This window comes from Myodes glareolus, chromosome 15 (genome assembly GCF_982192425.1).
Source record: "Myodes glareolus chromosome 15, mMyoGla1.1, whole genome shotgun sequence".
NCBI classification, from domain to species: Eukaryota; Metazoa; Chordata; class Mammalia; order Rodentia; family Cricetidae; genus Myodes; species Myodes glareolus.
Genome location: NC_142040.1, coordinates 47,279,663 through 47,293,606, shown reverse-complemented (window position 1 = coordinate 47,293,606; position 13,944 = coordinate 47,279,663). Strand labels below are relative to the sequence as shown.

Genomic DNA, 13,944 nt, shown 5'->3' with positions numbered 1-13,944 from the left:
AAAGCAAAAAATTTACATATAAAGGCTTGACAATCAATTTCCACAGCCATGATTGGCTGTGATAGGGAGTAAGGTACAGCAGAATTCATTTAGCTCGTCCTAGAATGTAGATCTATCTATTTGGTATAGCAAAAAAGAAAAGTTAATGTCAGGCATGGTGGTACATGCCTTTAATCCAACCAGCACTTAGGAAACAGAGGCTGTCAGAACTCCATGAGTTCAAGGCCAGCCTGTCTACATAGTGAGTTCCAGGACAGTTGAGACTGCATAGAGACCTCGTTTCAATACCTCCTGCTCCCTGATAAAAAAAATGAATAAAGAAACAATAATGACTTGATTAGAAGTAAAGGCATGCTGACCTAATGTGTGGCCACTCCATCAGCCGTTGTTGTGTTTCCCCATGTGGAACCACACCATTCCCAAGTGAGAAAAGAGAACAACACATTTTATCTCTGTCAATCTATAATTTTTATTGTAACATTTAACAGGTTTTTAAAAATATGGCACTCATTGAACAAGACTCTCGAGTCATCTCTTCAGGCGTGGACAACGTTGGAAACATTCTTAGAAGCCCCTTGTCTTAAAGTAACAGACTGGAATGATAAGCAAGTGCATCTGAAGACATCTCCACAGCAACAATAATATTTCCAAATGTTTCCTCTAACATAGACATATTTACTCCCAGGGTCCTTGTGCCTTCTGAGACAGCTTCTTCTTATCAGTGCTGGCAGCGGACGCCTTCAACCACGGAGCCAGTCAGAAAGGCAATACTGCAACAGAGAGTAATATGGGGGGAAGCCTGTCTTCTCCTTCACATACTGTACAGTTTAGCCATGGCTATACTTGAGAAGAGAGATTCAATGACACCCATCACCGAAAGCATGTACATTCCTATCATTAGTAGCAGAAGAACGGTATATTCCAATGTGCAGACACCAGCTGTCCAGCCTGGCTTCAGGGTGCCTAGGCTTTCACCCACCTGATCTGAGGGAGCTTCTGAATCGACGCTTCCTGGCAACTGTCTGAGACTGAGGCTACTTTGGAAGGAGCATCCCTTATAATCCCAAACCATTGTGTTCATTCTCCAACACAAAGTTTTGCTAACAATTCAGATCTGCGACTCTCCCACCTTTTCCCCTACACAGATAAGGTTTAAGTAATAGTACTCTGCTTAGTGAACTCGCTTAAGCAGATGAAATATCACGTTTTTTTTTTTGTTTTTTTTTTTTGCTGTAGAAAAAGGCATTCACTGTTTACAATCTTTGCTAAGCAGAATGGAGAGCCTACAAGGGGAATATCTTGGAAGATCGTTTTTGTAAACACTGCTGTTACTGTGATTTAGGACTCATGATAAATTGCCCACAGTTCTTTTTGGCTTAGGAGATGTTGTATAAGTAAACACTGAGCCTTAATAACAGAAATAAAGACTTCTGAATACAAAGTATAGCACAGTATCTGAAAATAGGAGAACTAGGCAAGTATGTCAGGAGGTTTCTAGTCCTCTTCCTGTAGTTAGCCTCGGCTGTTAGTGCACATAGGTAGATGGTTGGTTGTTTAAAGGCAACATCTGGTGGGATGCCAGCCCTGGTGGATCTATGCCTTCTTCTTTCCTCTGCTTACTTTCCCCAGAGACGTTCCTGTTTGCCTTCTTGGGTATCTATCTGGCTATAGGAAGTGTGGAGGGAAGGAGGATATTTTAAAGAGGCAAGCAAAATCACCAAATCAGAGCTTTCTCTCAAAACAAGAGGAAAACAAAAGATATATAGTCACCCAAAAAGTATTCTGCCTAAGCCACAAATTCACCTGAAAACTTTCTCTCAGGACTGCTACGTCACGGTTTAGTATATACAGCATAAAAGATGAACATCCATTCAATGTGAGCACCAATGCCAAAGATAACCTTCTTAGCACTATGAAAGAAGACCACAGTGAATGTTTCCCTATTGTTTTTCATGGAAACATTAGATCACACTCAAAGGAACAGCCTACAGCTGCACACACCCAGAAATACTAGAAGAAAACTAGTCGAAACTTCTTGTTAAATATATAATTTTGATTACTGACATCCTTTTACTTAAATCCTATGTGTTCAAAAGGAAATCTTAGCCTCCTGGGACCAACATCCTCTCCACATTTCACGTTGAGATCTGCTGCATTGGCATGAGTTTTGGTGAAACCTGGTGAAAGAGAGAAAGAGAAGTTCAAAGTTTACTCTACCACAGGATGTTCGAGTACGGCTCCAGTTTATTTTTTATTTATTTATTTTTAATTAAGAAATAAAGACTGAAGGAAAATAGTAAGTTCAAACGTGGTCAACAGATACAGACTAAAGAAATTCTACTTTATATAACTCATGTGTTCATCAGCAAAGAAATAAGTGACTAACCAATTTAACTTAACATGCACTGCAAATGACGCTGCAGAGATAATGGACTTTAAGGTAGTAGGAAATCACTCCCCCCTCCCCACTTGGGCCCATAAAGTGCACAATGACTAATACAAGTATGGACACAATGAAAAGAATCAATGCAGGAAGGGGCTGGAGAGATGGCTCAGAGGTTAAGAGCATTGCCTGCTCTTCCAAAGGTCCTGAGTTCAATTCCCAGCAACCACATGGTGGCTCACAACCATCTGTAATGAGGTCTGGTGCCCTCTTCTGGCCTGCAGGCATACACACAGAACATTGTATACAAAATAAATAAATAAATAAATATTTTTTTTTAAAAAAAAGAATCAATGCAGGAGGTCAAGTCAGTCATAATCGCACACGGTCAGGCGAGGGACTCATGAAGCTACACACCTAGCTGAACAACTATTAATGGCTGTGAGAGGAAGGGGAGCCATTTTTCTTTGGAAGCGTGGCCCTTGGTGAGTAGCCCAAGTTAATTATTATTTGGGACGAGCCTTTTTTCTAAATGTGAGCACAAGGGGAGAGAAGTGAATGAGACTCCTTAGTTGTGAAAATATTGGGTCATGGTGTCACAAAGAAGGTACTCAGATAGCCAATACACAAACAATTCTGTAAGCCAGTGACGGTAAGAGAAACGCAAAGGAAAGCCCTGGGAACTGGTGGTTAGAAGCCAAAGTGGTGCAGCTACTGTGGAAGGGCATGGGAGTTTCTCACAGAATTAAAATGGAGCTTGCATATGGCCCAGTCACCCTACTTCAGGAGATAGGTCCAAAATATTTCAGAACAGGATCTCAAAGAAATACTGTCTACTAGGGTCTATAATTCACAGTAGTGAAGAGGTAGAGGTCACATAAATGTCCAAGCATAGATGAATACTATGATGCCCTGAAGAAACTGGAGATGATAAAAAGATAGAGGGTTATCTTATGTTCGTGGATTGGAAGAACAAATATAGTTAAAATGTATATACTATTCAATGTAATCTATAGATCTAATGTGATTCTTTATTTAAAAAATGTGCATGAGTGTTTTCCCTGCATGCATATATGTGCATCGTGTGTGTGTGTGTGTGTCGTGTGTGTGTGTGTGTGTGTGTGTGTGTGTGTGTGTGTGTATGATGCCTGTGGAGGCCAGAAGAGGGCACTGGATCCCCTGGAATTGGAGTTACAGACACTTGAAAGCCACCATGTGTAACACTGAAGTGAGGTCCTGCTCAAGAGCAGCAAGCGTTCTTAACCACTGAGCCATCTCTAGCTATGGCGTTCTTATTCAAAATACCAGTCACCTTCTTCATAGAACCAGAAGCAATATTGTAATTTAAATAGAACCACAAAAATACTTGAATGGCCAAGGCTATTTTGAGCTACAAGGGCAAAATAGGAAGCACTACAGAATTTGAGTTGAAATATACTGCAAATCTATGAAAACTGAAATAGCATGGTGATTTTATGTACTGTAAATGTATGGCAACTGAAACAGCATGGTGTTTTTATGAAAACAGACATAGACCCAGGGGAAAGGACAAAGGCCAATCATCTAAAATCACTTGCTTTTGACAATATTGCAAAGCTGAAAGCACCAAGGAAAGGCTAGGTTTCTTATACATGGTGCTGTGAGACCTGGATATCCATGTGCCAAACCGGATTACACCCCTTTCCCCCATCTGTCAATCACAAAACACAAAATACAAGACTCTTAAACTATAAAACTACCATAAGAAAACAAGGAAGAAGCTTCAGAGCAGAGGAACAAGCAAAGAAAGAACAATGTACAATGGGACAAGACTCCATGCAGCATGCTCTCATAAAGGATCAACAATTAACACGCACAACAAAAAGTCAATGTCCAGAATTCATATGGAATCATATATGGAATCCAAACAACTCAACAGCAAAAACATTTCTCAAATAATACAATTAAAAGTGGGCAACATGGCTGGGTGTAGGGGTACCACATCTTTAATCCTAGCATTCAGGAGGCAGAGGCAGGTAGCTCACTGAATTTGAGGCCAGCCAGGTCGACAGAGTGAGTTTTAGGATAGCCAGGGCTACACAGAGTAACCCTGTCTCACACATACACACAAAAAAGTGGACAATATATCTAAATAGACATGAAATAGAGGTTGGGAGGAGTAGGGAGAGGGCTGAGCTAGAGCGCCCGCTGAGTACCGAGTTGTTAGAACATGTGATATGCTGCTGTGACTGCCTGCATTTGTAACAGCAGTGTGCACGTATGTCCTGACATGGGTAGAAAGGATTTGAGATGTTTCCATCACAAAGAAATGCTTGAGGATAGGAATGTTGATCCTGACTTGTATACAATGCATACACAGATTAAAATATCTTAAACCAATTTCCGTATCAGTGTAGTAATAGTAAAAGGAAGGGATGATACTGGAATACAAGAAGGACCATGGGAACATTTTCAAATCTATGAAGATAGGACAACTTAGCAAGGTAGTACACTCACCTGCCCCCCCCTCATGTGAGTATATAACAAAAACAGCAAATTTCTTTCTGAATCACCCACATGAATAACAAATACTAGATAATGAGGGTCTTGTGCTCTATATTCATTTTCTGCAGAAACTGAAATTTCTGCAGATCTCTAAAGCTGTTACCTGACAGAGGGTTCCTATTCCACACAGAGGAAAAACAAAACAACAAAAAAGAACGGCTGATCAAGAACTGTTTGTTTGTTTCACTGGAGTAGGAAACAGTTACAAGTCCTAAGCAGTTCAAGTAGAAATAAATCCCCTTCCTTCCCCCGAGATGACGAGAAAGCTAATTAAAATTTGCTTTTTCAAGCAAGGTATTGCTGGGAGACTGCTTTTTTTTCCAAAGGGAAATTCAGAAAAGGTTAGTAAACAAAAGACCATGGTACAGTACCGGGAGTGGTTACTATGTACACAATGAATTATACAACAAAGTCCTTTCAAGGAAATTTGCTATGCACTTGTAGGTACAAACAAACCTGTGTGCACAGGAAGTCAGATATGAAATCTATGAACACCGTATCAAACAATGTTTGTTAAATGCATTTTTCTAACTTTATCTCATTATGTTTCACTTTAATTAGTAAATGGGTTCTGTCACTTATTGTTTTAGAGACATATGTATTCCATTTACCTTGGTTAACTTTAAGTTAATTGCATCTATCTGTCAACCCTAACAGGAAGGTGACTGGAGATTTATAATAAGCACCTCTATGCACACTCAATAAATAAATAAATACAATTTTAAAGTATAAATAAATAAGTGTAACGACAAAAATTTTAATAGAAATCTTCCCTTTAGATTTACTGGGTTTCTCACTCCTGAGTTTTCTGTAGGCTATTATTTTCCTGCACTTGTTACATTCTAATATCACGGATGGACGTACAAAACGCAGAGATGAGGCAAGCGGAATGCCCTCGTCAGGTGGGTGTAAGATTGAGCAAGTATTACTTTTCCACAAGGGGCTCACATCATGATTAGTCCCACCTGACAAAGAACAGATGCCTCCCAGGACTTCACAAAGGCAGATGGTCGGGAGCTTGTCCTCTGTCCACCCCCAGCTCCCGGTGTGTCCTCCTGCTCCCCTCCCGCACCCGACAGCCCTGGCCTAACTCACACACTGACTACTCTAGCAGTTCTCACGGGGGCCCCTTTCCTACTCCTGCTCAGATCAGCCCCTTAGACGCTCAGAAACGGATGCTTTGTGTCCCAGAACCATTTCTTCACCCAGGCCGTGATCCAGCCCTGTTCGCGGAAACACTTACCGCGAAGTCACAGCCGGTGCTCTTCTTTATGTCGTCCACGGTCAGGCCTTCCCAGAGCTCAATCAGGGTCAGCCCGTTCTTCTTGTCCACGTCAAACACAGCCTGTGGAAGTCAAGAAAATGACAACGACCACTTTCGTCATGAAAATTGTCACACAAAAATAGATGGGCGTTCAAGTTCCTAGAGGAGAGATAAGATCCATGACCAAAGACTGAAAGCCAACAATGAAAAAAAGTCCACTCTCACTATTATAAATAATATCAAATCCCTGGCCAGTCACTATTTGGTGGCTACAGCTGGCATCTTCTAGCAATAAGTTTTGGGGTTTTGTTTTTTTAAGCTGTCTTCCATTTGTTAACTCTGACACATTGACCAAAGAGGTGACCAATGATCTGAAGAGGGAAAGGAATGAACAGAGTGGGAATGAGGCAGGGTAGAGCTGGAAAGAGAAAAAATAGGGATGTTGGGAAAATGCTGCTTGGTAAACGATTGTAGGAAACAAAAGGAGACACTGTACTGCCCAAGAGTAATTATGAAATAAAAGCTGCCCTGGCCCTGAAAGGCCAGCCAACCTAACTAAGTAGCTGTTCAAATTCTCTCTGGTAAAGCTCTTTAACCTGTAAATTCCCAAGGAAACACATGGGACCCAAGAGGAGGGCATGAGAACCCACAGCCATTTGGTGGGCAATGCTAATGGTTGTGGTAGTGTCTAAGGCAGACAGGAATGCTGACCTCCGCCTGAACAATCCAGCCCCAACATCATGGCCATTGTACCAGCTTGTGATGGCACCACCAGAGCATCGCCTGACTGGGGAAAGGGACTACAAAGCATTCAACATAGCTTTCTACTTGAGACTTCTTCAGAAGTCTTCTGAGATCATTTCTGGGACACCTTGTTCTAGGGTATTTACTTCTTGGAGAAGATTATGTGCTGGTAATAAAAAAAAAAAAGCTTTAATTATGAGACCCAGCTGCTTCTCTGGGGCTTCAAATCCTGTTCTACAGGTCTCTGTGCAGCAACATGGCTTCCTCTGTCAGCTCTCATAGTGAGTTTCCTTTCTCGGACTTAAAGGTTATGTTTCCCAGGTTTTCTTCCATGGATTAACTTAAATTTATCTATTATCTGTAGTCTTATATTCTTACATTCAAATACCTTTGATGTCAAACCCTAAACGGTCATGCTTAAACACAGCACAAGCGAGAAGGCAATACACAGGGGGCAGAACACTGGCTTTTGAGCTGGCTTGTCACACGGTTCTGCTGTCTCGCGGCTAAGTGGTCTGGGGAACTTGTCTTTACGACTGTGATCAGAGAGCACACAAAAGCCTCCCTGCGGCTGTGACACAGGATACACACAGGAAGATAATACATTCTCTGCAACATGTCGGGCCACAGTATAGGTGTGTTATTAGTCCTTAGCAGAGTGCCTAAGCCAAGTCAAAGGCCTAAGATGATTACTGTCTCCAGTCGGTTTATATTTTCCGTCTGGTAGGAAAGAATAGCACAGGACAGGGGATGCTTACTTTCCTTGTTTGTTTGACAACATGGCTGATTCTACTGAAACGATGATTTAAGAGGAATTAGGTTTCATTTGGTAGTCTAAGGTGCAAACAAAAGTTTGATAGAAATGGTGAGGAAAATCTAAAACTTAAATTGTTAACAGCTAATCAAAAATGATACTGAAACTACCTTGTCTTACAGGTAAGTAATTTAATTACTTCATTACCGCCATAAAGGCTATGTTATGGATCTGATAGGTAATTACAGCCAGGTGCTGATGGGGAAGCCAACTTTTATAACCCAATCCATACAGCAGGAAACAATTATAATTGCTTTCAAAGGGCAACCTAATGGAATTTTCCTCAGTGCTGATTATGGAATTCTGGTTCCTTAACTGCCATTGCCTTTAATAGCATCTCACCTACTCACCCAGCAGCATCTATGGAGCACATACGTCCTCATTCACCCATCCAGCAGCACCTATGGAGCACTGCACCCTCATCCACCCATCCAGCAGCATCTATGGAGCACATACATCCTCATTCATTCATCCAGCAGTATCTATAGAGCACGGCATCCTCATCCACTCAGCCAGCATCCACGGAGGAGCACCTGCTCTGCATGACTCACAGAGGTAAACATTCAGCTTCCTTCCCTGAGATTCCAAAGATTCAGATTAGCTGCCTTGACTTTCCTTTCTGACAGCATCACTTGCAGTTCATGCTGATTGTGGCCCCATGCTTACTCCAGCAGTGACTGTTCTTTTGAACTCTAATCTCCCTTTGTCTTTTTTTAAAATTTCCGGAACATAAAATTGAAGGTGTCAAACTAAACCTCTTTCTTTCCTGCTAATCAAAATCCCCTACTGTTCTTCCTCTTTTTCCTATCTCCATCTCTGCCAGGACACAACAGCTCAGACATTCTCTCTTGTTAGAGATGCAGGCCTCACCTTCCTCACCAGCTGTGCCCTACTCATCAAATCAGGTTGAGTCCAACCTCCTAAATCTCTTTAGAATATCTCTCTAGGTTGTGATTTGGGACCTTTCACGTTTCTTACCTAGACTATTGGTGAACCCTTTCAGTTAGATTTCTCTTCCTCTTTGTCTATTAGAAAAAAACCAAAGTTATAGTGCTCTGACTAGAGCAAAATAGTTTCCTAACTAATGAAAAGATCGCTGGAGGGTTCCCCATCCCTCTCTTGATAAGAAACACATTTTTAGGAGAGCATCCACATCCCTCCTTGAGCTACCCCTCACTGTATTTTCTGTTGTAGTTCATAATACAACTGCCCTCTTGTGCTAAGCTGTCCCATTTGCAAGTTCTTCAACAGGCGGGGCTTTCTTCCCCACTCTGAGACTCTGCATGAGTTTCTCCTTTACCTGTGCTGTCTTCTTGATTTTCTTTTCAATCATAAAACTCTCATTTGTCTTTCAAGACTCACTGTCCAACCTATTAGTTTCCTCAGCAGGACAAGTATGACACCTTTATTTAAGGAGATGATCGAGTTCAAGTTAGTTACCACACTAAGTGTTGCGGGAGCAGCAATGAAGGAAATGGGCAGAGGTCAGAGGTCATTTCAATACTTAGCTGTCAGTCCTAGTTAGGCTAAGTGAAAAGATGCAGGGAAGTACTCGCAAGGCATGTAGGGAGGAAGATACTTGACAGAGAAACAGAGAGATGCATGCCCAAGACAAAAGGCAAACAGGAAGCAGTGGATGGATGGATGGATGGATGGATGGATGGATGGATGGATGGATGGATGCAGCATGCATGCATGAATGGATAGATGGATGCATGCATGCATGGATAAATGGATGGATAGATGGATGGATGGATGCATGGATGGATGGATGAATGGATGGAGCATTCCAGGGAGTGGTGGAGAATGTGTAGTCCCAGAAGCATGTGGTCCAGGGAGAATGCAACAAAGTTCCTAGAATTTTAATACTGCTGAGGCAGGAGAATCTTAAGTCAGAAAAACATAACTATAAAAGGTGTGACTTGGGAAATGCAATGCATAATTCCACCCAGTCCTTGGTACTGCTACTGGGCTACCACATGTGTTCCTAGCATGACATCTGGTATGCATCACATTGTGATTCCTATGGAGTCTCTTATGCTGGCTGCTGGAGATGTTGAATGCCTGCTGTCTAATGCTATGGAATGGGTCTTTCAATGAGTGATGATAATCTCCTCCTTCTCTTTGTAAGTCATTGTTAGAAACAGTCTGGTTCAGAGAGGGTCTTCCAAAGAATCGCTTATCAAATGAACGAAACAACAAGAACAGAAAAAGTCAGTATAAAAGAGGCTCGAAATATCATTAAACTTTAGCACCCATGAAAGTTACATCAGGAAAATGCAAGTATCAGATAGAAAGCGCTAGAGTGAATGGTGGGGACAGCGGGCCACTGTGAGGATGCTATCGCTGTGCACTAAGAGGGTGAGAAGACCCTTCGTGATGCAGGTGGAAACTGTAGCTAGGCTTCCAGGATGGGGGAAATACATGAGAGCAGAAGGAGAAATAGGAGGCTCTGTAGGGAGAAGACCTTGAAGGCCAAGGGCAGGGCAGCAGGGAGAAGACTTACTAGGGAAGGGGGAGGGGCATCCAATTGGGGACCAATGCTGAAAGATCTCTGGTTAGCATTACCACTGCATTAAATAAATCGGGATTGAGGATGACTCCGTCTTAACTGCAAAGCAACGGCTTTTCTCAACAGGCCCTGTCCATAGTTTAGAGAGATTCAGAAATAACAAGGACGTTGATGCACTTGTTCTCCATACAGCACATTTATGGAATCCCACATGGTCTCAGGAATACCCGACCAGATGGAACCTTCCTTGAAAGTGCAGCTTCTGGGAAGTATTATATATGTAACCTACTTTAGAGCATGCTTTGGGATGCTTCTTCCCAACCTATAAAGAAGGCTAGGGAGCCAGACACTGTGACATACAACTGTCAAACAGCTCTGGTCAAAAGAAGAGAAAGGGGAGAAAACCCAAACAAGCAATTCTGTCCTGTGGCTTCATCAAGAAAAACTCCTTCCCAGATGACTTACGGGGATCATGACATTTTCACATCCCAAGTTCCAACCTGGGAGAAGAACCTGGCTGTGGACAGCTGTCTGGAATATTTCTGTGATATGAGCAGTCTTTAACTGTATAACTGGCCAAAGGTTTCCATTTGTGAAACAAAATACAGAGGCATGGAAGTGGTGGGTATGCTTTGAAGTTCACGTCAGAGAAAGGCCAGAAACCATGGAAGAAACAGAATGTATGTCTTGAGCCATTGTGGTTCTATACTTCAACTTATACCCAAGTGACTCAAACTCAGTTGTGGGTGAATTTCCAAAAATTAAAACCCAACAGTTTATTCTTGTGATTTTTATCAGACAAGAAAGAAAGAGAGGAAAGGTAGATAAACTCTGAACTTTACATATACCGCCCATCTTAAGCATCATATCTTAAACATCCAAATGTAAGGATCATTAAAGCTCTCATGTGCCTGGAGCAAAGTGAAAGCTACCCAGGATAAGAGTTCCACTTCGTGTGTGCAATTCCTGAGAACTGTACATAAGCAAACCTACATTTAGAGACATTCACTTTCCCATTCCCTCCTCCCGCAAACTAAATTAATCTTCCGGCTATTGATGTAAGATGGTGTTGTATGGTAACTGTTAAAAAGCCTCAGATGTGTCTCTCAATAAAAAAAGAAAGAAGAGGACTGATGTGCATGGAGCCAGAAGCAGGAAGGTCCTTTACCTTTTCTGTGATAATGCGGTTGACACACTGCTTTCCCGTCAGCGGCAACGTACACTTCTCCATGATCTTATGTGCATTTCCCTGTTTTAAAGAACAACAAGAAAACATCAGCAATACTATTCAGGGGGTAACTCCTGCTTCGAATTGGTGTGACTATAGGAAAACCAGGAATGATCAGAGATATTGGCTTTTAAGTACAGACTATTCCCAAACCTTTGCACAGTCAAGCTCACCTCTCTTTCAAGTCAGCTTCCACACCTGGAATAACATAGGGAGAACCCCTACAAGTAACCAAATGCATAAGAGTTTTATTAGGAAGCCCTGTTCCACAGATGAGTACTCCCAAGCCTCAGTTCTTGTGCTCCCTAATGTGCAGTTCCAAGTCTCATATTCTCATTTTTCTCTTCCAAAGAACTGCCCTCTTAAAAACAACTGTACTTATTTGCCAAGAGTAGGAAGTATACCTGGAAAATGAACCTGAAACCCAGTCTCCTTCTAAAACAGACTTAATCTTATCTGTTAAAAAACTAACAGACGCACAGAAAATAGCAATGCCTTGCTTCCATTTTCAATAGAAAAACACCTCAATTTTCTTCTATATTTTCATGACTTTTCTCCTACATTGAAAGCATTATATTTAGCATGCTATTTATCCCTTGCTGTCAATTTAGAGATTATCTACTGGTTTATTTTTATGGTACGTGAGCACTTAACTCTTATAAGTTCCATTTGCAGCCCCAAAGTCCCCACCATCATTTTCAGTCCTCCCAATCACAATTTGCTGCTAATGTCAGCCGTCAGAATTGATTTTACTCTTACCTAATGCCCATGCAAAACAGACCACTGCTTGGTCAGTATGCTATATTCACGTTCTCTTGTGACCATATTTGTCCCTTGAGATTGAGCTCTAGTTTGCTTATTAAGAAAACACATAACCTGGTTTAAATAAACTTTCTCTTGTTGAAATTTCTTTGACTAACAATTCCTTTCCTTCAAACATAAAACAGAAAAGAGACTATGAGCAAAAGTCAGGTTTTACCCATAGCTCCCTTCCCCAGACCCATCCTAACCCCACGGGTGCTTTTGCGAAGCTCAGCTGAAATATCAGCTCTGACCTCTTCCAGTGATGATTCAACTCCCTTTTACTAATACTATGGAGCACTAGGAACATAATAAACATCTTCTTTGAGGTTGAAGGCTTGCCTAGCCCTCTGCAGGTCTTGTCTTGAAAACATTAAAATGTTCCTGCTTTCTTTCGGATCTAAACACACCAAATACAATGATGTCACTACCATCATTAGCCTGTTTTGCCTGCTTAAGCATCCATCTAAGAATTAGTTCAGATATCTCCCCAGACTGGTGTCAACCCAACTACATGTTCAGAGGCAAAGAATTGCAGTTAACAGGGTCTAATTATGATTTTACTCTTTGTAGTAACTTGTCAACTTTGCAAGGCACCTAGAGTTAAGAAGGTTTCGGTACATGTAAGTCAGTGTAAGGCATAAGAGGTTTTTTAGGGTTTCTCTTAAGGAATGGATGGATGGATGATGGATGGATGATGGATGGATGGATGATGGGTGGGTGGGTGGATGGATGATGGGTGGATAGATGGATGGATGGATGATGGATAGACGGATGATGGATGGATGGATAGATGGATGGATGATGGATGGATGATGGATGGATGGATGATGGATGGATGATAGATGGATGGATAGAAGGATGGATGATGGATGGATGATGGATGGATGATAGATGGATGGATAGATGGATGATGGATAGACGGATGATGGATGGATAGATAGATGGATGGATGATGGATGGATAGATAGATGGATGGATGATGGATGGATGGATGGATGGATGATGGATGGATGGATGGATGGATGGATGGATGATGGGTGGGTGGGAATAGATACGGATGACTTATAAATCTTGGATGGGTTGTTTTTTAAAAGACAAACCCCATAGTCTTAACTTAGTCAAGACTGGTGTTGACTACATATTAAGTAGCTAAATATTACACCGTCTAAACCAAGTTGTTTCTAGATTTGCTATGTGAGAAAATATTTACAGAAGTAGACCGAGAACCTCGCCTTCTCTTCTCTTCTGCTATCACCTCCCGTGTGAGATTTCACATCCTGCATGTCACAAAAGCTAAATTTAACAGCTGAAATTAGGGACAAACATTGGACTTCTATAGCTATCAGATTTTATTACATTTAATACAGCTCAAATAGGACATGTCACAACGCATTGTGACTTCAAACAAAGTGAAAAGTCTGTGGACCTCTGAAAGCCACTTCCTGCCGGGACCTCACTTGGTTCTCATTATTTGAGAAAGAGCCGCACTCGGAGTGAAGGCAGCCTTGGGGATTTTAATGAACAAGCAACCCTGTTTCAGGAGAAATGATGAATTTCAACTGACAGTATTAATGGTGCCCTATCAACAGAGACCTTTATAAACTATATTCTACATGAATAATATAGCATAGATAGGAAAGGTGTGGACTTC

General features: G+C 41.6%; 1 protein-coding gene across 1 annotated transcript in view; it reads right to left on the bottom strand.

Moving 5' to 3' along the window:
* Positions 1–444: 444 nt before the first annotated feature.
* The window catches only part of Oxct1 (3-oxoacid CoA-transferase 1), a 121,450-nt gene continuing 107,950 nt past the window's right edge, over positions 445–13,944 (bottom strand). The window contains exons 15-17 of the mRNA XM_048428499.3: positions 11,430–11,510; positions 6,171–6,272; positions 445–2,177 (exon numbers count right to left, since the gene is read on the bottom strand). Coding sequence (XP_048284456.1) covers positions 2,136–2,177; positions 6,171–6,272; positions 11,430–11,510 — 225 coding nt within the window. The 3' untranslated portion in view covers positions 445–2,135. The remainder of the gene's footprint in view (positions 2,178–6,170; positions 6,273–11,429; positions 11,511–13,944) is intronic.